Source organism: Podarcis raffonei, chromosome 1, assembly GCF_027172205.1.
Source record: "Podarcis raffonei isolate rPodRaf1 chromosome 1, rPodRaf1.pri, whole genome shotgun sequence".
NCBI lineage: Eukaryota > Metazoa > Chordata > Lepidosauria > Squamata > Lacertidae > Podarcis > Podarcis raffonei.
In genome coordinates, this window is record NC_070602.1 from 77,930,324 (window position 1) to 77,954,507 (window position 24,184).

The 24,184-nt window shown below is 42.0% G+C and overlaps 1 protein-coding gene across 2 annotated transcripts in view; it reads left to right on the plus strand.

Annotated features, from left to right (window-relative positions):
• C1H11orf24 (chromosome 1 C11orf24 homolog) overlaps positions 1 to 22,341 on the plus strand; it is a 34,882-nt gene extending 12,541 nt beyond the window's left edge. For both annotated transcript variants that reach the window (XM_053395584.1, XM_053395592.1), the window contains 3 exons: positions 9,157 to 9,400; positions 11,192 to 11,305; positions 20,183 to 22,341. In XM_053395584.1, coding sequence (XP_053251559.1) covers positions 9,244 to 9,400; positions 11,192 to 11,305; positions 20,183 to 21,453 — 1,542 coding nt within the window. In that variant the 5' untranslated portion in view covers positions 9,157 to 9,243 and the 3' untranslated portion in view covers positions 21,454 to 22,341. The remainder of the gene's footprint in view (positions 1 to 9,156; positions 9,401 to 11,191; positions 11,306 to 20,182) is intronic.
• Positions 22,342 to 24,184: the final 1,843 nt, after the last annotated feature.

The window sequence follows — 24,184 nt, forward strand, 5'->3', positions numbered from 1 at the left end:
CATAGGAAGCTGCCTTAAACGGAGTAAGATCATTGGTCCATCTAGCTCCGTATTGTCTGCACTGATTGTCTGCATCTCTCCAGGATTCCAGACAGAGGTCTCTTCCAGCCCTGTGTTGTAGGTGCCAGGGATTGAACATGGGACCATCTGCATGCAAGGCAGATGCTCTACTGCTGAGCTGCGCCCTTCCCCAAAAGATATTATTCATGCACAAGAGGTAGGTTGATGCATGATAAGTCTTGCAGAAAGCTGAAGAATTAGGAAGAAAAGCTATGGATGGGAAGCCAAAAGTAATCCAGTGAGAATGGGTTGCTTCTTTTTCTGTAGCAGACTATGATGTCTACCCCAACTTCATCCCATAAGTTGTTACCGTCCTGTTGTGCAGTTAATTTCCTTTGAGCCTCACAAAGAGAAAAATCAAATTGTGGGGAGATCACCCTCTGCATTTGTAGCAGGGTGGATAAAAATAAATAAATATCGGGGGTTTTTTATTTAAATCAGATTTTTTTTACTTAAATTGGATTTTTAAAAATAAAATGCTTTTGGAGGAAAAATCTTTCTAAAGATGGTTTTCTATTTAAGTTACGTTATAGTCCAAAGGCTATTCACCAGGAAAGAAGAATTCGTTTTTAATTATGTAGCATAAGGCTTTATATGCAATGTTTAAAATTTTTGGTAAATGAATTCCACTAATCCATTCACAATGTCATGCTCTTCCAGAGGTTTCTGTAAGGTTATTTGGGGCAGTTTTTCTAATGAGAAGATATTATCACAGATGCTAAAAAATGTGAATTTGTGTCTGCGGAGATAACATACCTTTTATTCACAGGAAAAATGTTATAAAATAAACATATAGAGTTGAGGGAAAAACCCATTGTTCCTTTGCAAATTTATACACACAAACCAACCCCATACCTCTTAAATGCTAAGTTCCAAGAGGTTCAATGAATAGATTGTTTGGAGTGGAATAGATCTGCACAAGTAGCTAAGTGTGAAGCAGTAAAAATGAAAATGCAACCTTGTGAGCAGAATACTCAAGTCTTGGGATCTTTGTGTAATAATTGTGCAAGTCGGTTGCATATCTGTGCAACTCAGATTTGGGGCAAGTGCTGAAGGCACTTCAGGGCTGGCAACCTCTTCCCAATCCCACTGGGTTCCAACAACTGCACTAACACTTAACTGTACAGAATAGGCACCTGAATGTAGAAGCAAATCCAAAGGGGTGGTGGTGGAAATAGTAACTGGGATCTGTAAGTCCATGGCGTGACCTTGAAGTGCTTGCCAGTCAACTAATAAGAGTTCACTGGTTCCAGGCCCTTCTTCCCAGGGCTCGCCTGACATTGTCCAAACAATAAAGCCTCTACCCGGAACATCAGTCCTGCAGCAGGAATCCCTGAAGTTCTGCTCCAGTCCTTGGTTCCCCTTTTCCAGCTTTCCACCAGCCTGTTTCTCCTCGGCCTGTTCTTTCTGCAAGCCTGTTCCAGCCTAGGCCTACCAACTGTATCTCTCCTCCCCACCCCACCAGAAAAAGGAAGGCCAGCCTCACCAAAGCCAGGGCTGCTGGGAGATATAGCCCCTATAAACAGTTAACTTATTAAACCTCACAATAACTTCATAATTATCTGTCTATGTATTTCTAATAGTATAGCCAAATCAGTAATTTTTTATATAACTGTAAAAACTACTCTGAAAATTTATTATTCCAAAAATGAAACCTTATATACCAGCAAGAATGAGTCTTTCTGTAAAAAATGATTTAAATCAAGTCTTACTGACTAGTGATTTAAATTGTGATTTAAATCCACCCTGATTTGTAGTACTTTTCCCTCTGCGTTGTTTCTTCTTCTTCTTCTTCTTCTTCTTCTTCTTCTTCTTCTTCTTCTTCTTCTTCTTCTTCTTCTTCTTCTTCTTCTTGCTTGTTTGAATGCAGTCTTCACTCAGAGGCCACCTGGGAACCGAGCTTTGAGTTGGAGCTTTTAAAAGTTCTCCTAATCTGCAACAGTGTGTGAAAAGCAAAGAGCTTCTCGTCCTGGCATGGAGGCTGTGCATTTACAATTTCACTTGTGCCTTTCACTCCTGATTAGGCCCTGGAAGGCAACAGCCCAGTTTCCAGGCAGGTTTCTATTCCTTGGAGGCGTTTACATTGACAGATTTATTGTCCAATCCTGACTTTTATACGTGGGGTTTGGCAGTTCATTTTTCTTTATATTAAACTGGATTGTTTCAGATATTCCAAATGAAGTGACATTTCATAAATGGAACTTCAGCCTTGTAATTTTTCATACGGAAGCCTTCAAAGAGCAGTGCAGTCTACCATAGCAGCTACTAGAGTGTTTGGGGGGAACAAAGCTGTGTGTGTGTGTGTGTCCTGGAAGGGTGGGGAAGGAAGGAGCAAGAGAGAACATTGCTTTGAACAATGTTAAGCTTGACATTTGCAAAACCTTACATGCACCCTCTCTATTAACGTGTGAGGTTTCCATAGGCCTCATATATATAACCAAGGTTTTATTCCGGTGGTGATATTTGCATTGTTTTGTGAAGGTTGAGTGCTTTGTTCTTATGGAGGCTGTCAGTTGTGCATCAGGGTTGCATTATCTATCTGACTTTCTATAGTTCTCCTTCCCAGACATAATTGGCAGCATTATGAGTGTTTCTCAGATTACCTTTTCATCTTCTGAGGCATATCTGTCCAAAACATGGAGTGCATTGCAGAGGGCTCTTCTGAGGTATGTTCTAGGCCAGGGGTTGCCAAACTCTTGTCTGTGGACCTGGTTAGTTTCATTCAGGTGGACCTGGTTAGTTTCATTCAGGTGGTTCATGGTGTGTTTCTGGAAAATGCTATTAAATATCATACAGCATCTAGCACAGCACAATTGCTACAGCAGGTGGAAAACCATTAAATGGTCCAGCAAGACCCACAGGAATTTTCAAGTGTGTACCAGTCCTTGCGAGAGAATATCCATGGGTAAAGTAGCAATTAAGAGGAGCTAGGTATGTGAAACCTATTTTTGAAAAACACGTTGTAACTAAAATTCTGTTAACAATAGACCATAGTATATTTGAATGTGAATTGCACTGTGGTTCCTCGCTATCCTGCAGTCAAGTTGACTGGGTTGTCTGCTGGTGTATTTTTTTCCCTTTTTGCAGGAAAAAAACAAGGGCAAGAATGTCTGTGTTAATGAAATGGAATTTTGATGGTTGGGGGACTATGTAGATCAGTTGCTTTATGATAAAAATGACAAGGAAAAGCTTTTCTAAAAAGATGCTACACCAAGGCAAGACCTGTTCTGTTGTAATGGCAGTGGGGGCAGGTATTGCAAGGAAGTGGTGTTACAGCTCCAGTCTCCTTGCATCTGACAAGACAATTGCCTTCCTTAATCAGTTCATTACCTCAAGGCTTGTGCTACATTTGCAAGGGAAGCTGAAAAAAATAAAGCTACAAAATGGAACAGCAGCCAGGAAATGCAGGAATGCAGTGGTTTTGGGAGGAACAGTATTTGAATTATTGAGTGAGTGAATGGTGCTCTTACAGGATAAATAGGCTGGTGTGGCACGGTATTAGGGAAAATAAGGCCAAAACAACAACAACCATGATGCAAATTTGTGGATGCTGTTCTCCTGTGCAAATTACTTATTTTTTACTTGTTTCCATCTAGGCAAACAGTGCCTAGAAAAAACTCTAGTGGTGTCCAGGAAGTTCCTTTTTCATTGCTAAGGAGATCACTTCAGAGAAGTTCTATGGTGAATGAACTAGGAAGCCAGGGAAACCAGTTGAACCATCTCAGTTGAGAAAAACTTGAAAAGGCAGCTGGGAGAGCCAGATGTCACACAGCTTCCATGTGAGTTGTTTCCTGACACATGCCAATCTCTTCAATAGTGGAGAAAATCAGCAAGAGGGTAGCTGTTTTAGTTCGTTTGCATCAAAAACAATAACTAATAAAAAGAAGCCTGAGGAATAAAAATATTGCTAAAGGAACACCAGTTCATTGACTACAATATATAATAAAATGTCAGACATTTTATTTTATTTTATTTTATTTAACTTGAAGCTGCCAGAGTGGCTGGGGTATAAACAATATTATTATTATTATTATTATTACTACTACTACTAGGGTGAATTTAACTTCTGAACGTTTATTTTGAAGGGGGAAGGAGAGTGGTTGCTATATCTGAGATAAGGTTTTGACATTTTTTAAACTCTGACTTCAGGAAGGCTCTCCCAAGTTATATGACCTGACCTACCAAATCAAAGGATATGTGATCTGGTAGTATTGGAATCCATTTAGGCATTTGTCACATGCACTCTTAGATTTTTAAATTGAGACTTGAAAGCAGAGTTAACTTCTCCCAGCGACCTTTCTTAGTTTGCCACCTCCTGGGAAGCAGGACATCATGTTAGCTGGCAATCGCTTATAACCAGACTGGTAAGTGGCCAGAAGACCGTCTAGCTAAATTCTTGTACTCCAAACCCAGTGCAGATCAGCCTACACACTCCAGGCCATTGTGCACTAAAGTAAGGGCATTGTGCTAACAGAGTACATGGTTTCCTGTGCCTTGAGCAACAAAGCCGGCAAGCGTTTCATAGAAAAAGATGTTCAGAAAACCTGAGGCACCAGTTTGCTGCTCCATGATGTAGTGATGGCTACTGACTCGCAGAGCTTTGTAAGAGGATTTGACAAAGTCATGGAGGGGAAGGCCATTGATGGTTGCTAATCATGGCAGCTGTGTACTACCTCCAATGTTGTGAGTCAGTCTGCCTCTGAACACACATTGATGGGGGTGGGTCACAAATGGGAAGAGTGCTGTTCTGTTCATGTCTTGCTTGTGAGCTTCCTAAGGACATCTGGTTGGCCTCTATGAGATCAGGGTGCTGGGCTCAATGGGCCTTTGGCCTGATTGAGCAGGGCTTACCTTATGCTGTGCATGGGATGCCAAAGAAGGCTTCCCTCCTGATGCAAATAGCAGCTGGGGGAGCAATTTTTGTCAGGACCATGGCAGGGGCAGGATAAAACCACTTCCCCCTGCTATTACTTAGATAACAACAATGTACAGGTTAGTTGCATTCATTGTCCTCTCTGTCCTATAGCATTTCCTTATAGATTTTGTTATTGAACATTATGTAAGCACCAGCCAAGCCCTTCCCCAGTACATGCACAGTTTGATCCACAAAGGCAGATGATGCGTTTTTGGAAATAATCCACCGGCAGCAAGGGCAGATGTTCTGTAGTATTTTTGGGCCTGAGTTATATGACCGAAAGATTACTGCTTAGTTAAAGGCATGCTGTAAAGCTGTTCAGGGCTATTTATGGTGTGCAAGAATTAGCTCTTTTGAAATGCTCTCCCACATCCAGTATAACTTTGGCTATGAACGTGTAAATACACTGCACTCCGCACAGACGTTTGAAATGTTTTGTGTCGCTAATAGATTCTGCAGTGTTGAGCCAAATTCCTATGCACTCCTCTGACTTTTCTTTCAGCGCTGCTTGACATCCCATCTCCCAATGCAAATATTGATTCTGCTTGTTGCTCAATGTGAAGTCCTGATTGTTTTTGCACATCCTGTAGGAGTAGATCATTTCTGTATTTGAAAATGGATCATGGGTGCCTTACCTTTATAGAAGCTACTCACTGAACCAGTGGAATGTTGATGACACAAATTATAGGAGTAGGTCAGTTATGCATGTGAAAATGCACCATTAGTTTCTATGGTGGGTGCTTGTTAAGCTGCTCAGCTGAGGCACGGAAGGCTCCCTTCGCCTCTTTGGGTTCTAGGGTGGGTCTTTCTGAGGGAGGTACATTCCGGCACCTTTTTCTCTAGGGGGGAAAAAAGCACTGATTGTGAGTTCTACTTAATATCACAGCTCTGGATTTCACTTACTTTGGTGATTTTTATTTTAGAAATGTTGACCTAGTTAAACATTCAGAAAAAGAACAAAGGTTGTCAACTCTATAAATACCTTGAAAAGGGAGCATAAAATTAATGGCATAATGGAGCACAAAATTAAATACAGCCTTCTGAAAGCTATGTTTTGTTCCCGAACTATTAGTGCAGATTGACTTTATCGTGCAACCATAAATGGAAAAGTTGTCAAATTGCAAGATGGAATTCTCTTGGTCCTAAGGGGGAAGGGGAGTGCAACCCAGTGGAAGATCACATGCTGCTTTAAAAAATAATAACAATTTGTTTTGGGGTTTTAGGAACAAGGATCATAGGATACAAATAAATAGACCAAGTTATCTCATGCCATTTGTATATCACAAAACTAGCATAATTAATTTTCAGTAATATCTGCAACATAAGTGGTCAATGTGTAGGTTCTTGGTTCATGAATTGATTTGAACAAAAACAAAGGGGAAACAGGATAGAACAGAAATAAGTGAGAACATTAAACATCACATAGCTAAACACCCAATCAGGAGCCCTTGTGGTTGTGCTTAGATTAAGTATGAGTAGTAGTCATTTTTCCGCTTATGTTACCAATGAAACAATGGTGTATTGATGAACATAGGAGGGAGGTTCAAAGCGAACATAATTTATGTTTAAATTTAAATTTGGATCAACCAGATTGAACCAAATGCTGATAGGGGTGGGGCGTTGTTCATTTTCTGGAATACTGCCATGTTATGAAATTTTTAAAAGCGCATCCTTTTTATACAAAAGGTCCCAGGCTCACGCCCTGGCATTTTCAGGTATGGCTGCGCAAAATCCCCTGCCTGAAAAGCCTGGAGAGCCTTTGCCAATCAGTTTAGATAGTTCTGAGTTAGTTGAACTCAGTATAAGCAGCTTCCTGTATGGCTAAAGGCCAGCTTCCAGTCAGAATACCCACAGAACTGTAGGCCAAGTTAGGGTGCATGTCTCCTTCCACAGCTGTCTCAAATTTCAGTGGTTCACAGCAAACTCTTCAAATAGAAGATCAGAGGATGTAATGCCCATGCACAATGTAAACCCTTGTTTCCAAGTGGAGGCCTGGTGTTGAGCCTAATGTAAGACTAAGCTGTCAATTTAACTGTGTCCAGCAGTCAGATCGCTTGCTAGTTTCTATATCGCTGCTTCCACAAAAGAGGCCATAATGGGAAACTTCTACCCTCATTAAGTCTGCAAAGACTTGTTCTATTACTCTTTAAGGCTGAAACATTTTGTAGATTGATATTCAAGCCTGAACACTGTGCTTCTGTTCAGAAACATAATCTCCCCATCACCCTTTCTACACACACCCACACCCAGGGTATAGTGGACTAACTTCTGCCATATAAATTTGTTAGACTTTAATGTGCTACAGGACGCTTTGTTTTTGCTGCAAAAGGGTAATATTGCTACCCCAAGCCCCTGGACGTTGAATTCAGGATTTGTCTCATGCAGTGATTTATTCTCTGCTGTTTAAGACACTGGAGAGACTTCAGTGCAAGAAGGCCAGATGTCTTTTTCAAAGTCTCAATGCAGCCAACAGAGCAAGTAGGCCCTTCTTGCATTGTAAAAGTTAGTACATCTTAGTGTTTCTCTTATAAAGAAAGAATTTAAAAAGTTGCTAAAACCATGGCAGGGTGGCAAGCCTGTCCTATGTTATTATTGTTTTATTAAATTTGCATCCCACCCTTTCTTCCAAAGGAATCCAGGACAGCAAACACAAAAGTGAGAATTAAAAATAAAAAAAACTACATAAAACAATTCAAAACATCCAAAGAAATTTAAAATGGTCATAACTATCTAAAAACATGTAAAACAATCACACATATAGAGGAGATTTCAGAAGTCACACCTATAGTGAGTGGGCTACCTGTCTCACACATGAGAATAAAATAAAATCCTGCCTCTGTCTTGTGATGACGTTAAAGGAAGGTATGATATGAATACAGCTTCCAAATGGATTATATTGCCTATGCAGAATATTTTAATCCTTCATTATATGATTGACATCTTTCTGGGCATCTGAATTTGAAATACTTTTTAAGGTTTTGTTTTAGGTATTAACATCCCAAATCTGCCTTTTAAAAAAAAACTTAAAACTTTATGGAAGCAGTGTGATCAACCCCAAAGAGAGACATGAACTATCAGAATTATGGGAAATGGAATGAAAAAATGCTTTCTGATAATAAGATACTTAATACAGTGCATGTTTCCCAGGTGTTAAGGAGGTGACCTTTCCCGTGGTGGTATAATTCTGCTCCCTGACCAGCAGCAAAATTCATTCTGCAGTATTTTAGCCAAGGAAGCAAAAGATCTCGTAGGCCTTATTTATGTTCAAGTGTAGATTTCCAGATGAGCAAAATGAAAATACAGTGGTACCTCAGGTTACATACGCTTCAGGTTGCAGACTCCGCTAACCCAGAAATATTACCTCGGGTTAAGAACTTTGCTTCAGGATGAGAACAGAAATTGTGCTCTGGCGGCGCAGCAGCAGCAGGAGGCCCCATTAGCTAAAGTTGTGCTTCAGGTTAAGAACAATTTCAGGTTAAGAACAGACCTCCGGAATGAATTAAGTACTTAACCTGAGGTACCACTGTACTTGCAATGAGGTGCTCAGGCAGCTTTTTCTTTTGTGGGGACACTTGGCCTTCCATGGGCCATCAACTGTGGAGGTGGCTGAGCAAGAGTAGAGAGAGGTAGTAGTAGATTGCGTTACGTGGTGGTTGTGTTAATAATACTGCTTGTAGCTGTTAATATTTCTAAGAATTTTTCTTTAGAGGTCAATCTAATCTTAAGTAGTTATTCATTGGTCCCACAACTGTGAACTTCAATGGTTCATTAATAAATTTAATCCAGGCACTGCTTTGGCCTAGATACCCTTGGTCTCAATAGCTGACTCCTGTCACATGTTTGCAGACCATTCCGTCGCTTGGCCTTTGCCAACCTGGTGCCCTCCAGATGTTTTGAATCACTGCTCCTATCAGCCCAAGTCATATGCCATTCTGTTAAGTGTGCTAGGAAAGTAAAGAGGAGTGTTCCAAACTCGAGAAAACTACCATTGTTGAAGTCACTTGTGGCCTTTTGTCTTCTCAATGTGTATAGCACACCAGTGTGTGGTAATGGGACCCATAGAAAGAGAGGGCTTTTGCAGGCAGCAAAAGCAGGCAGGGCTTTTGCAGGTGAAGGTCTGGAAATGTTTTGAAAATGACTGGAAAGTGTAAGTTTGTGGTGTTTTTTCTTTTCTTTTGCAGATGTGCTACTTAAGACCTGACAGCAGCTTTTAAATCTGGAGGTACTATCCAGAGAAGTTTTGTTTCCTTCCAAGGCAGGCCTTCAAGATGTGGACAGCTGTTGGGTCTTTTCTGTTGATCTCCTTATGTGTGTCTGAAAACGGCAGCTCCATCTTAAAGGAGAGGGGGGTCCAGGTAACACATGTACATCTGCTCAGCAGTGAAAAGCATTGCAAGCAAGCTTGTAAAGGCCCAACAGCATCAGGTAAGATTACCTCACCTGACCATAAATCTTTTCCTTTGGGGCAGTAGGCGTCTGCTTAGGTCTTTCACAGCATTTGTGATTATGGCTGCTACATATGCAGTAGCTAAATGACTTTGCAACCTTAGTCAAATTGAAAACAGCATCAGTTTTCCAGGGACTGCCTTTTCTCTATTTCTTTTTTACAATTTTACAATGCAGCAAGCATAGAAGAGCCTTTGTGTGTAACGGTAGCAAGGAAATTGTGTTAGATTACTTAACATACCCTTCAGCCAGATGTCTCTGTATTTGACGAAGTTTCACATTCTTCTGTGTCCTTGTTGCCCTGTTACCTGAATGCCCCAGAGATCCTTGGAATGGATTTGCAATCCAGTTTGACATGAGCTTCACGGGTGACTTAATCAAACCCCTTGGAACTTTAGCAGCTTCTAGACTCGGGGTGACTAAATTATTCCCCCCAGATGTTGCTGGACTACATCCCTGACAATTGTCCAAGCTGTCTGGGGCTGTGGTGAGTTGGAGCCTGACAACATCTGGAGGCTCACAGCTTTGCCCACCTCATTCTATGCTTAAATCATCCCTGACAGATCCTCATCAGTTTCCCTATTTAAAGGCCGTAAGGGAAGAGGACTTCAGTTTCCCAAAGCAACTTTTCACATTACCTAGCTTTTATGGATGCTGCTATAAGTTAGGAAGTGGTTGGGTTTGCTTTCTTGTGGCTCCCCGCCCCCCGAAGCTGCTTATCATGCCCCCACCACCACTAAGTAAAATGTGCCCAGCTTCTTAACTTGTCATCGTAAGACACAAGTTCCAGTCCAGCATTGTCTACTTCATTTGGCAGGGAGGTTCTCCCAAGTCCTCAAATGTGAGCCTTTTCCTAGTTTTCTTGCTGGAGGTTTTCTTAAATGACAGTTCAAAGGTCAGCCCCAACAACATTCTGCATTCAAAGCACATGCCGTGTGGCTTAGCTTTGGTCCCCTCCCTCATGGCTGAAATGCAAGTCTTTGTAGCTGCCTTGTATCTTGCTTCTACTTTTTATCTGAAGGGACTTGCCTGGAGCTTGTAAGCCAGGGGTCAGCAAACTTTTTCAGCAGGGGGCCAGTCCACTGTCCCTCAGACCTTGTGGGGGGCCGGACTATATTTTGGAAAAAAAATCTGAACGAATTCCTATGCCACACAAATAACCCAGAGATGCATTTTAAATAAAAGCACACATTCTACTCATGTAAAAACACACAGATTCCTGGACAGGATGTAGAAGGCAATTGGGCCGGATCTGGCCCCCAGGCCTTAGTTTGCCTACCCATGTTGTAAGCTTTCTGTCCCACTAAAACTGTTTACAGCAAAACTCTTATTGTAACTGGACCCCTTTGAATCCTCACTCATTACTTGCACACTAGCCCTTATCTGTGGCATTATTGTCCTTGTTTACTCATTTTTTCAGGGAAGCAGTATAATATTGTTGACAAATTGTTGCAGTCTAGTATTTGTGCTGTTCATTTCACAGAGGATTAGAGCTTTGTAGGTGTTTTAATTTGTTTTAGTCTATTTTATTGAAGTTTTCATTCTCTGTATGTTTTAAATCACAGTTGTAAAATTTTGGTAATGAATTTATTGTTTTGTCTTTTTTTGTAAACCGCTTTGAGGTTTTGTTCCTCAATCAAGTGGTATGTACATTTTATGAAATAAAATAAGTAAAAATGTCACCATACTAAAACTCTGCTAATAGGATAAAATGTGATTCATTTTATACCAGTGAGAGTGATGATCTTCCTTTCCTGTGTGATATTCTAGGTAATCTCTACTGCTGGTCAGTGCTGTATCAGAGCCGCTGTGTCCTCTTGCGCTGTCCTCAGCTGAGTGCATGTCAGAACGCCAGCGCACAGGATGTTAAAGAACTAATGGGAGGTAATTTGGATTCAATGGGACTGCTTATGATTAAAAAACCTGCTGCTGCAGCAGCTATTGCTATTACTAAAGGCAACATTCCCTTACCTCACCATCCAGATGTTTCCAGTGTTTAAAGGGGGCTCTATCAGATTTCCACAAGTTTCATTTGAGAGGTAAAGATTCTTTGGATGTGATTATAGGCTATTTTGCCAGACTGATTATTTATATTAAAAACATATACCCCACCTTTCTAGGCAGAATATTCAAGGTGTCTTAAGACAAAGCAGTCTAATGTAACAATATAAAGTATAATTTTAAAAAACTGGCAACAGTTAAAAACTGCAGAATCAGAAGGACAAAAAAAGCCAGGTAGAGAATTAACTAAAGGAAAAAAAACCCTTCCAAAAGAATACAGTTTTCAGCATAACAGTGCGCAATGAAGAAAATACTCTGAGGGAAATATTCCATAATCTGGATTCCAAGATAGAAAAGGCTGCCCACCCCACCCTAGGAATGCCATGCTCTTTCAATCTTCCCATCTGTGGAAGCATTTCAGTCTGCCAAGTGTAATGATTCCTCCCTCTCCTCCCCCTGCACATTGTTTTTCTTTTTTTTGGGGGGGGGGTCTCCCAATCCATTTTCAGTGTGCAGAGGAGAGAGGTCCTTGTTCAGGGCTTCCACTGGCAGGGCTGGTTAGGTGAATCCCTTCCAGGGTCTAACCAAGAAGAGTTTAAAGAAGAGTTTGGATTTGATATCCCGCTTTATCACTACCGTAAGGAGTCTCAAAGCGGCTAACATTCTCCTTTCCCTTCCTCCCCCACAACAAACACTCTGTGAGGTGAGTGAGGCTGAGAGACTTCAAAGAAGTGTGACTAGCCCAAGGTCACCCAGCAGCTGCATGTGGAGGAGCGGGGAATCAAACCCAGTTCACCAGTTTATGAGTCCACTGCTCTTAACCAATACACCACACTGCCTTTCCAACTCATGACCAATTCATGAATCCTAGAGAAAGTTAGCTCAGTTAACTATGAATCTGATTATTTCCTGGGGAGTGGCAGAGGTTGGGATCAAGACATCATGGTCTGCACCAGCAAAGGCCTGTGGGTGACTGAAGGGTCCACCTGCCTTCTGATGCTTGGGAGGCCAGCAGGAATTGAGGATCATGAAGCAATCCTCCTGTGAGAGGGGAGGGAAGTGGGGGCTGGCACTGTCAGTACTTTGTCCAAGGTCCCACCAAAACCCAGTCTGACAATCCTGCCTGACACAAGGCTCGGAAATGAAATTGTGCGGTTTTTAAACAACTTGACTTAGATTGTCCCCCTTTTAAAAGTGCCTCTACCATTCCTTTTCTGGGTGCTCTTTCTGTTTATCCTCGCACCCTTGTTTCCCTGAGGAAAGGAGGTAATATTGGCATTCTTTTCCTGTTGGTTTTCTTTTTTTTTTTAAAGATATTTATTCAGATTTTACAAAAAAGAAAGCATAAGTTTACAAGATAGAGAGAATTATAACAACAATTAACAAACTAAAATTATAACAACAATTAACAAACTAAAAAAAACACACATAGAAAAAAGATTAAAAAGAGTACAAAATACAAAAAACATGCAGCTAAAAAAGAAATTTAAAAAGAAAAAACATCCATTTTTCAATATCTTTGAATTCATTTACTTGTTTCCTTGACCTCCTCTCACCTCCCCTTTTTGTATTCCCATTCACAAAGACATTTCAGCAAACCCTTACCCTCTTTCAACCATCTTTACTCTATATCTTAACTTATTATAACTATATATTTTCATCCATTATCAATCCATACTTGCATATTCTTGTTAATCTTAATACCAATACCACTTATTTTCAGTCCAACATCATTTTAGCATTCATTAATTTTACAGTATTTCTGCAAATAGTCTTTAAATTTCTTCCAGTCTTCTTCCACCAACTCTTCTCCCTGGTCTCGGATTCTGCCAGTCATTTCTGCCAATTCCATATACTTGATCATCTTCGTCTGCCACTCTTCCAGTGTGGGTAAATCTTGTGTCTTCCAATACTTTGCAATCAGTATTCTTGCTGCTGTTGTTGCATACATAAAGAAAGTTCTATCCTTCTTTGGCACCAATTGGCCGACTATGCCCAAGAGAAAGGCCTCTGGTTTCTTCGGGAAGGTATATTTAAATACCTTTTTCATTTCATTCTAGATCATCTCTCAGAAAGCCTTAATCTTTGGGCACGTCCACCAAAGGTGAAAGAATGTACCTTCAGTTTCTTTACATTTCCAACATTTATTATCGGGCAAATGATAGATTTTTGCAAGCTTGACTGGTGTCATGTACCACCTGTAAATCATTTTCATAATATTCTCTCTTAAGGGATTGCATGCCGTAAATTTAATACCTGTGGTCCACAACTGTTCCCAGTCAGCAAACGTAATGTTATGTCCAAAGTCCTGTGCCCATTTAATCATAGCAGATTTAACCGTTTCATCCTGAGTGTTCCATTTTAACAGCAAGTTATACATTCTTGAAAGTATCTTAGTTTTGGGATCTAACAGTTCTATTTCTAATTTTGACTTTTCCACCTGGAAGCCAATTTTTTTATCCAAGTTATACACCTCTCTTATTTGATAATAATGAAGCCAGTCTCGCACTTTGTCTTTTAATTTCTCAAAACTCTGCAATTTCAATATGTCTCCTTCTTGCTCCAAAATTTCCCAATATTTCGGCCACTTGGCCTCCATATTGAGCTTTTTCTGAACCTTTGCTTCCATCGGTGACAACCACCTTGGGGTTTTGTTCTCAAGTAAATCTTTATACCTTATCCAGACACTAAACAATGCTTTCCTGACAATATGGTTTTTAAATGCTTTATGTGCTTTAACCTTGTCATACCACAAATATGCATGCCACCCAAAAACATTATTAAAACCTTCTAAATCCAAAATGTCTGTGTTCTCAAGAAGCAGCCACTCTTTTAACCAGCAGAATGCTGCTGATTCATAATAAAGTTTAAGGTCTGGCAGGGCAAATCCACCTCTTTCCTTTGCATCAGTTAATATTTTAAATTTTATTCTGGGCTTCTTGCCCTGCCAGACAAATCTAGAAATATCTCTCTGCCACTTCTTGAAACAGTCCATTTTGTCCAAGACTTGTAGTGATTGAAACAAAAATAGCATTCTTGGCAATACATTCATCTTTATGGCTGCAATTCGACCCAACAAGGAAAGCTTCAAATTTGACCATATTTCTAGGTCCTTTTTCACTTCTGACCAGCATTTTTCATAGTTGTCCTTAAATAAATTCCCATTTTTAGCTGTCATGTTAATCCCCAGGTATTTCACTTTCTTAACCAATGTTAAACCTGTCTCATTCTGAAACCTCTCTTTCTCAATTGGTGTTAAATTTTTCTCAAAAACTTTAGTTTTTGATTTGTTCAACTTAAACCCTGCCACATGACCAAATTCTTCAATCATTTCTAATATTCTTTTGGTACTAGATTCTGGGTCCTGTAATGTCAGTACTAAATCATCTGCAAAAGCTTTCAATTTATATTGTTTAGCTCCGACCTTTATACCTTGAATCAAACGGTCCCTTCTAATCATATTTAGCAGAACCTCCAGGACCGAAATAAAAAGTAATGGGGAAATTGGGCAGCCTTGTCGTGTCCCTTTCTCTATCTTAAATTCCTCTGTCACCACATTATTAACTATTAGTTTGGCCTTTTGTTCCGAATAAATTGCACTTATACCATTTTCGAACCCTTGACCAACCCCCATCCCCTGAAGATTTTTCTTCATGAAGCTCCAAGAAATATTGTCAAAGGCTTTCTCCGCATCCACAAAAATTAAAACTGCTTTAGTATTGATGTCCACTTGCAACTTCTCCAAGATATTAATTATATTCCTCGTATTATCAGACAAGTGTCTGCCTGGGAGAAAGCCAGCTTGGTCCTTGTGAATCTCTTCCACTAATACTTTTTTTAGTCTTTTGGCCAAAATATCAGCAAAAATTTTGTAATCCACATTAAGTAGGGATATGGGGCGATAGTTCTTATGTTGTGTCTTTTCAGACTCAGTTTTCAGTATAAGTGTAATATATGCTTCTTTCCACAACTCTGGCACTTTTTTCCCCTCCAAAATTTCATTACAAACCTCCTTTAGTGGTTTAATTATCCAGTCCTTCAAAATTCTGTAGTATTTTGAGGTTAAGCCATCCGGCCCTGGAGATTTGCCCAACTGCATATTCTGAATGGCACCTTCTACCTCCTGTTCTGTAATTTTATAGTTCAGCATTGTCTTGTTTTCTTGAGAATTTTTTTGTAATCCATTTGTTTTTAAGAATTGGTCTATATCAAACTCCTTCTGAGGCCCTTGTGTATATAGCTGTTTAAAGTACCTCTGGAAACATTTCCTAATTTCTACTGGATTCTGAATGTTCTTTCCTTCCACTTCCAAATTAGTAATAGTGTTAAGCTTTTGTCTTTTTTTCATCTGCCAAGCTAGCAATTTCCCACATTTGTTAGCCGATTCAAAAGTTCTTTGTCTCATTTGTTTAATTTTCCATTCAATTTCCTGACTCGTCATCTTCATATATTGCACTTGATATAGCTTTATGTCTCTCAGAATCTCTTGTGAATTAGGTTTCGCTCTCAATTTCTTCTCGCCCTCTTTTATTTTTTCCAAGATTTTTTCTTTTTTCTCATTTTGAGCTCTCTTTTTTATTGAATTCTGTTGAATCAGAAACCCCCTCATAACTGCTTTACTTGCGTCCCAGATTACCGTATTTTTCGCTCGATAACACGCACCTGACCATAACACGCACATAGTTTTTAGAGGAGGAAAACAAGAAAAAAAAATTCTGAATGAAACAGTGGATGTATCATTTTTGTGCTTCATGCTGCGGCCACAGACATGTGATTTGATGGTGAGTTTGGGGTAGCCCAATGCAAAGATCCTGAGGATCCATGTGGATCCATGCTTTGTAACCACGTTTTTGCACCATTGCAGCCCCAGGCAACAGTGGGTGCGTGATTTTTTTGGTGCAGGCTGTAGCCATGGACATGCTATGTGATCTGATGGTGAATTTGGGGTGACCCAATGCAAAGATCCTGAGGATCCATGTGGATCCATGCTTTGTAACCACGTTTTTGCACCATTGCAGCCCCAGGCAACAGTGGGTGCGTGATTTTTTTGGTGCAGGCTGTAGCCATGGACATGCTATGTGATCTGATGGTGAATTTGGGGTGACCCAATGCAAAGATCCTGAGGATCCATGTGGATCCGTGCTTTGTAACCACGTTTTTGCACCATTGCAGCCCCAGGCAACAGTGGGTGCATGATTTTTTTGGTGCAGGCTGTAGCCATGGACATGCTATGTGATCTGATGGTGAATTTGGGGTGACCCAATGCAAAGATCCTGAGGATCCATGTGGATCCATGCTTTGTAACCACGTTTTTGTACCATTGCAGCCCCAGGCAACAGTGGGTGCATGATTTTTTTGGTGCAGGCTGTAGCCATGGACATGCTATGTGATCTGATGGTGAATTTGGGGTGACCCAATGCAAAGATCCTGAGGATCCATGTGGATCCGTGCTTTGTAACCACGTTTTTGCACCATTGCAGCCCCAGGCAACAGTGGGTGCGTGATTTTTTTGGTGCAGGCTGTAGCCATGGACATGCTATGTGATCTGATGGTGAATTTGGGGTGACCCAATGCAAAGATCCTGAGGATCCATGTGGATCTGTGCTTTGTAACCACGTTTTTGCACCATTGCAGCCCCAGGCAACAGTGGGTGCGTGATTTTTTTGGTGCAGGCTGTAGCCATGGACATGCTATGTGATCTGATGGTGAATTTGGGGTGACCCAATGCAAAGATCCTGAGGATCCATGTGGATCTGTGCTTTGTAACCACGTTTTTGCACCATTGCAGCCCCAGGCAACAGTGGGTGCGTGATTTTTTTGGTGCAGGCTGTAGCCATGGACATGCTATGTGATCTGATGGTGAATTTGGGGTGACCCAATGCAAAGATCCTGAGGATCCATGTGGATCCGTGCTTTGTAACCACGTTTTTGCACCATTGCAGCCCCAGGCAACAGTGGGTGCGTGATTTTTTTGGTGCAGGCTGTAGCCATGGACATGCTATGTGATCTGATGGTGAATTTGGGGTGACCCAATGCAAAGATCCTGAGGATCCATGTGGATCCATGCTTTGTAACCACGTTTTTGTACCATTGCAGCCCCAGGCAACAGTGGGTGCATGATTTTTTTGGTGCAGGCTGTAGCCATGGACATGCTATGTGATCTGATGGTGAATTTGGGGTGACCCAGTGCAAAGATCCTGAGGATCCATGTGGATCCGTGCTTTGTAACCACGTTTTTGCACCATTGCAGCCCCAGGCAACAGTGGGTGCGTGATTTTTTTGGTGCAGGCTGTAGCCATGGACATGCTATGTGATCTGATGGTGAATTTGGGGTGACCCAATGCAAAGATCCTGAGGATCCATGTGGATCCGTGCTTTGTAACCACGTTTTTGCACCATTGCAGCCCCAGGCAACAGTGGGTGCGTGATTTTTTTGGTGCAGGCTGTAGCCATGGACATGCTATGTGATCTGATGGTGAATTTGGGGTGACCCAATGCAAAGATCCTGAGGATCCATGTGGATCCATGCTTTGTAACCACGTTTTTGTACCATTGCAGCCCCAGGCAACAGTGGGTGCATGATTTTTTTGGTGCAGGCTGTAGCCATGGACATGCTATGTGATCTGATGGTGAATTTGGGGTGACCCAATGCAAAGATCCTGAGGATCCATGTGGATCCGTGCTTTGTAACCACGTTTTTGCACCATTGCAGCCCTGTTTTTGCATCAGATCATTGCTATGTGATCTGATGGTGAATTTGGGGTGACTCAATGCAAAGATCCTGAGGATCCATGTAGATCCGTGATTGGAACCACGTTTTAAGTAGGGAGGGAAGGAAAAACATAGAAGCGACAAGGAGAGGGGTGTGCAGAGAAGCAGCTGGCTAAGAATGCAGGAGAGGGGTTTTACCGGAGGGAGGAAAGGAAGGCAAAAGTCCCCCCCCCCACAAGCCAGCCAGCTCTCTCTCTCTCTCTCTCTCTCTCTCCCCCGCCCAACCTGCATGTTGCCTTCGAGTCCCAGACTCACGGAGAGGAATTAGAAGGAAGGAGGCTCTGCTTGCCTGGAGGGGAGGGGTTTTCTCTGCTCTTTGTTCCGTTTGAGCAAACACAGTAAGGAAACAGAAGCGGGTGGGCAGTAAGACCCTGAGGCAGAATGCAGGAAAGCAGCAGCTTCCTACTTTCCTCCCTTCTCCGGACGATTTGATATTTGCCTGATTTTTGCCTTCACTCGCGCTTGTCAGCTCCAGGGACCACACATTCGCTCAATAACACGCACAGACATTTCCCCTTACTTTTTAGGAGAAAAAATCTGCGTGTAATAGAGGGAAAAATACGGTAATCTTTTTTCAATGGTTGTGTTCAAATTTATCTCAAAGTAGTCTCTCAAAGTTTTTTGGGCCTTCTTAATAACCTCTTGATCTCTAAACAAGGTGTCATTCATCCTCCATCTGAAGGAACCGGTTGGTGTTAGTTTCATCTCCATTCTCACGGCATTATGGTCGGAGCACGTTTTAGGGCAGATCTCTACTTTTCGGATCTTAGGTGCCAATCCTCTAGTTATCCAGATTTGGTCAATTCTTGTCTCTTTTCCTGTTGGTTTTCAAGCCAGAAACTGGAGGCTCTGTGTGTAATTGGAGTGGTTTTAGCATCCGTAGCTAACACTGGATTTTGCAACAGTGGAGTCTTCTGCTCTAATTGCAAGTGACACCATAACAAAACGAAGCATGTTAGGAACTAGGGAATCAGTCTTGTAAAGGGTGTGAGAAAGTTCTGCTGTACATGCATTTTTGAAAGGACAGCTTTTCATGCTTGTTTCTGGTCTTTAAATACTTCTCAGGAACTTAGCTGCCATGTTAAGTTGAACAGGTTCTTGCAGCCAAGAGTGAATAGTTGTGACACGAAATACATTTCTTTATTTTCTTTCTGATATTTAGCTGAGTTTGAATTTTGATCCAGGAAGGACTTCTAAGATGTGTTTTGTGCTTGAGTAACAGAAGGATAAACAACTGGTGCCCCAGGAGCTCAATCACTTCCTTGGAGACATTCAGCTGTACACCTCTGCCAACTTTCTCTTGTGGCACAGGCTAAGGCTAAGTGATTTCTAAAAAGTCTTCTTCCCTTGTGTGAAAGACAAGGCTCTCTTTTTTTTATATGTACATCTTGTGTGCCTCAGCCACTCCCTCGAGCAGACAAGACATGAGGTGTATCAGGTGAGTCTCCAACGAAGTCTTTGTTACTGTCCCCTCTGAAGAGGAGGTTAAAGATCCCTTGGCTTGTATGGGAGTCAGTCAGTGGAACCAGTCCTTCAGCCTTTGTTCAGTCTTTGCAATATGGCGACTGCTTTAAAAATGTTTCGTTAATCATAGGGGATGGAGAATGGTTATATCGGAGTATATGCAGCATATATATAAAGCTAACTGGTGGTAATGAAGCTATGCTACTGAGGATGTATGCTTCTGTCATAACTAGTCTAAAAGATCTATGCAACCAATTATTTAAAGCAATATCTGCTCACTTACTGCAAGTTGTATTTGGGGTGCATATTATATGTCTCAATCTATGCAATTCTATAGATGGAAATCAATGATGTATTACAGCTGGTAGATTCTATAGCTCTCCTTCACTGTAAATGGAGGTGGCACCACAAAAGTACAACTCCTGGGACTCTTTTATCAACTGCCATTTGATCTACTCTTTATCTGCAGCCCAATCCTGATTGTGTCTCTGGTCTTTTGTTTTGTTTTGTTTTGTTTCTGGCCAGAATTTGTGATCCGTAAAAGGAGAGATCATGAAGGAGCCCTTCAAACAAACAACACAGGAAAGTCTGCTGGAGAGCAGGAGCTACTGAATAAAACAAGACTTGCTGAGACAGAAACAAAAGTGCCTCTTTTGCCAAAAGCTCCAGAGAGGAAGGTAGCAGAAGGTACTGCAGTCAGCACAACTACCACTGCGACTTCCACAATCGCTGCCATCTCCCAAGGTAGAGCAATAGCCATAACCACAGCTAGTAACAACGTAACCACAACTCATGGTAATACAACTCTTGGCATCCCAAATGTGACTTCTGGTCCCAGCATTCCCCCTCAGAAACCATCGTTGCCTCCCACACCTTTCCATTTAACTGAAAGTGCTATTACTGTTAACAGTACATCAAGTTCAAAAGGGGCACAGACCAGTAATTTAACTTTGGGAGCTGCTAACACAACAGAAACTACTCCCAGGACTATTCCTACTACTTTTGCCACAGCAGCAAACAATCCAGTGCTTCCCACAACCCACAAAACAGGTATGGCAACCGGCACTCTTGTACCAGTGAACTCTAGCAGTGTTGGAAGCAGCTCAAGAAGCCCAGTAAACTCATCTTCAAATGCAGCCGCCCAAAATCCACCAGCTTCAGCCACCCAAAATTCACTAACTACAGCCACCCAAAATTCACTAACTACAGCCACCCAAAATTCACTAACTACAGCCACCCAAAATTCACTAACTACAGCCACCCAGAATCCACCATCTTCAACCACCCAGCATCCACTAACTACAGCCACCCAGAATCCACCAGCTTCAAAAGCCACTGGCATATCTCAGACAACCAAGAGACCAACCACAGTAGCAACAAAGTCAGCTGAACTCACAACAATTGTAAAGACAACTCCAGATAGGGTAACGCCTCGTGTGACTGCAAAGGGTGCTGAAACCACCACCGCTGCAGAGCAACCTGCGAGTGCTACGAGTCAACCAGTGCTTGTCACAACGTATACAAATCCCTTGTCAGTGTTTGCAACGAAAAGTCCAGTGGCACCGCCCAAATCAGTAACCATAAACCACGGCCAAGATCAGCAGGACACAGGTAGTGAGGGTAGCTATCGTCCAGTAGATGTTAGTTTGCTCTTAGCAGTGCTTCTGTTTGGAGTCCTGTTTTTTGTAACAATTGTAGTATTGTTTGTGATACAGGCCTATGAGAGCTACAGGAAGAAAGACTACACCCAAGTCGACTACCTAATCAATGGGATGTATGCAGACTCAGAGATGTGAAAGCAATAGCAATCCAAAGCGAGGCATTCAATATATACATCTACTTGTTGTGGGAGGTCGAAAGCCATGGGTGGCTTGTCTTTCAGTTCCCTGTTCTGCCTATAAGACCAACTGAAAGTGCTTCCAAATAACCTTTGGTGCAATGTAGGAGAAATGCCATGTATTCTACTTCTAAAAATATTTTTTTTAACCATCAGGTTGCCACTGACATATTATTTCTCAGTTTTTGCTTCTGTTGTGCCAGTTTTGTTTTGCCATTGCAAAGAGGGGCTAATGCTGCAGGCAGCCCTCCTCCGAGGACTGTGGTGCTTCCTAGGCTCCTGTTCCTCAAGTTCTGTTGATACCCTGCCTATCCCTGCATAACAAAGAGCAAAAAGGGGCTGTCTCTGCCTGCAAGGCACTGTGTTGACTGCTGCCAGTCCAGATGGATTGCAGAGGACTGGCAGCATTGGTGCAGGTGGCAGAACCCTAAAGAGTGACAGGTGCAACCCCCCCCCCTTGGCCTAGGTGGTGACCCTTCCATACGGTACGTTTCCTTTTTTTCTGCTTCCAGCTACAGCACTGAACCAGCTGCGGGAGACGCTGCTGGCTTGAGATGCAACCTTAGGAGCGATGCTTGTTGCAGGTTATGAGTTCTGAAGTGTATGGACGGAAAGCTCTTTAGAACCATGAGGCATTCCTAAGGCTCCCTGCCAGGGGCACTGTTGGCAGAACAGGCATCTTATTTCAGTGAGCTCCCTGCTTCTTTAAAATGTGTGTACTAAGCCATGTTCATGCTGTGCTGTTTCCTAATCGTGACTGTTCTTCGCTGAGGTGCTTCTGCATCTTTATATGATTTTATTTTTGTACCCACTCAATAAATGAGGCCCTGGAGGGCATGTAAAGGTTTGCTTACTGTGTTTCCCCTCCTTCTGCCACTCCCCATGCCTCATATAAGGCCTTCTGATAACCTGAATGTGCAAGCAAACTCCTTTCTAAGTTCCAGTCATTCCTGTTGCCTGGATCAAGACACTCATACACTTTCTTCTCAGCTGCGTGACTCCCCACCCTGCCTCATTCCCCATGTATTTCAGTCTTGTGAACTGTTCCCAGTGCATTTAGGGCACAGGCCAGGTATATAAGCAGTCTTTGATTTCAGGGCTGCTGAGCCTTCATGGCTCCCAATCTGAATCATGACTCCCAATGATGAATGCAAAAGGTTCCAGTTTTGTGAATGGTTTAAGGCTTCATCAGACCAGCATGCATCATGCAAAAGTCATGCGGAATATGCTTAATGGAAACAACCTTTAGCTACAGCCTTGGGAGAGAACTTGACAACAAGTCCAAACCCCCTCAGACTGTGTTAAATAAAGGTCTAATTGAGCATTCAGAGTTTGGGGTCTGATTATCTTGGGTCCTGGGTGAAAAGGCAGTAGTTCAGCTAGTAAAGCAATTACCTGAAAGACTTTACAGTGTGCCCATCTAACAGAGAGCCCCACAATCACATGGAGACATTCCCATTTTCATAGAACAGAGACTGGATTATCTACCAACCTTGATTTTTTTGGGATGAGATTGACTGCTGCTTGGGCAGGATAGGAAGTCCTCCTGAGATCTTTGCCCTCTCATATTTGACTATTTAGATTACCCCCCCCCCCATCTTTTACAAGTGTGTTGATATTTTAATAATGCCTTCACTATACACTTGCTTCTTCCAGCAGCTCTTCAACATGTAACTTGTTGGTTCAAACAAATGTTTTATAAATGGCAAGGTTATAGCTTAGTGGTAGATCATCTGCTTTTTTCATGTAGAAGGTTCCAGGCTGAATCCCTGGCATCTCCAGGTTGGGCTGGGAATGTCCCTGGAGAGCTGCTGCCAGCCAGTGTTGGCAACACTGAATTAGATGGAGCTAATGGTGTGACTTGGTGTAAGACAGCATCCTGTGAGATCATCTATGGATATGACAGAATTTGCAGTGCGTGGGGGGGGAGTTTTGATACCTCTGGCCAAGGAAGAATCAGATGAATATAGCCGATTACAAAAGGCTAGCCAAATTCTGTAACCGGCAAGTTAGTTTATGAAGAAGTGGGGAGAAGGGTGGGGGGGGCTTCTTAGAAGCTTTGGAATGAAAGAGACTGAATGAGCTAACCTCACCATTCCTAATTCGCTTAAATTATATTTTCTCATCATATAAGTTTTCTGAAATTGTTCCATATTAGTGGCAGTATGTAGACCCCAAAGTTATACGGTATGACCTTATACGGTATGACCTTGTTAAAGGATAACCATCAAGAAAGAACCTGTAACTTGGGCCCCCATCTGTGCTGTACCTTTAAAGCTGTGTCAAACCACTTTGGTAGTTAAGGGTGCCGAGAGTTGTTAGGAGACCTCATTGCAATGCTAGAACTCCTAGGGTTGTTAACGATTGGTCATTCTTCTCAGAGAGCTCTGGGGTCTCCTAACAACACAAAGCACTCTTAACTACAATTCCCAGGGTTCTTTGAGGGAAGCCATGGCTGTTTGAAATGGTATGATACAGCTTTACAGTGGTACCTCGGGTTAAGTACTTAATTTGTTCCAGAGGTCCGTTCTTAACCTGAAACTGTTCTTAACCTGAAGCACCACTTTAGCTAATGGGGCCTCCTGCTGCCGTTGCGCCGCCGGAGCACGATTTCTGTTCTCATCCTGAAGCAAAGTTCTTAACCCGAGGTACTATTTCTGGATTAGCGGAGTCTGTAACCTGAAGCGTAT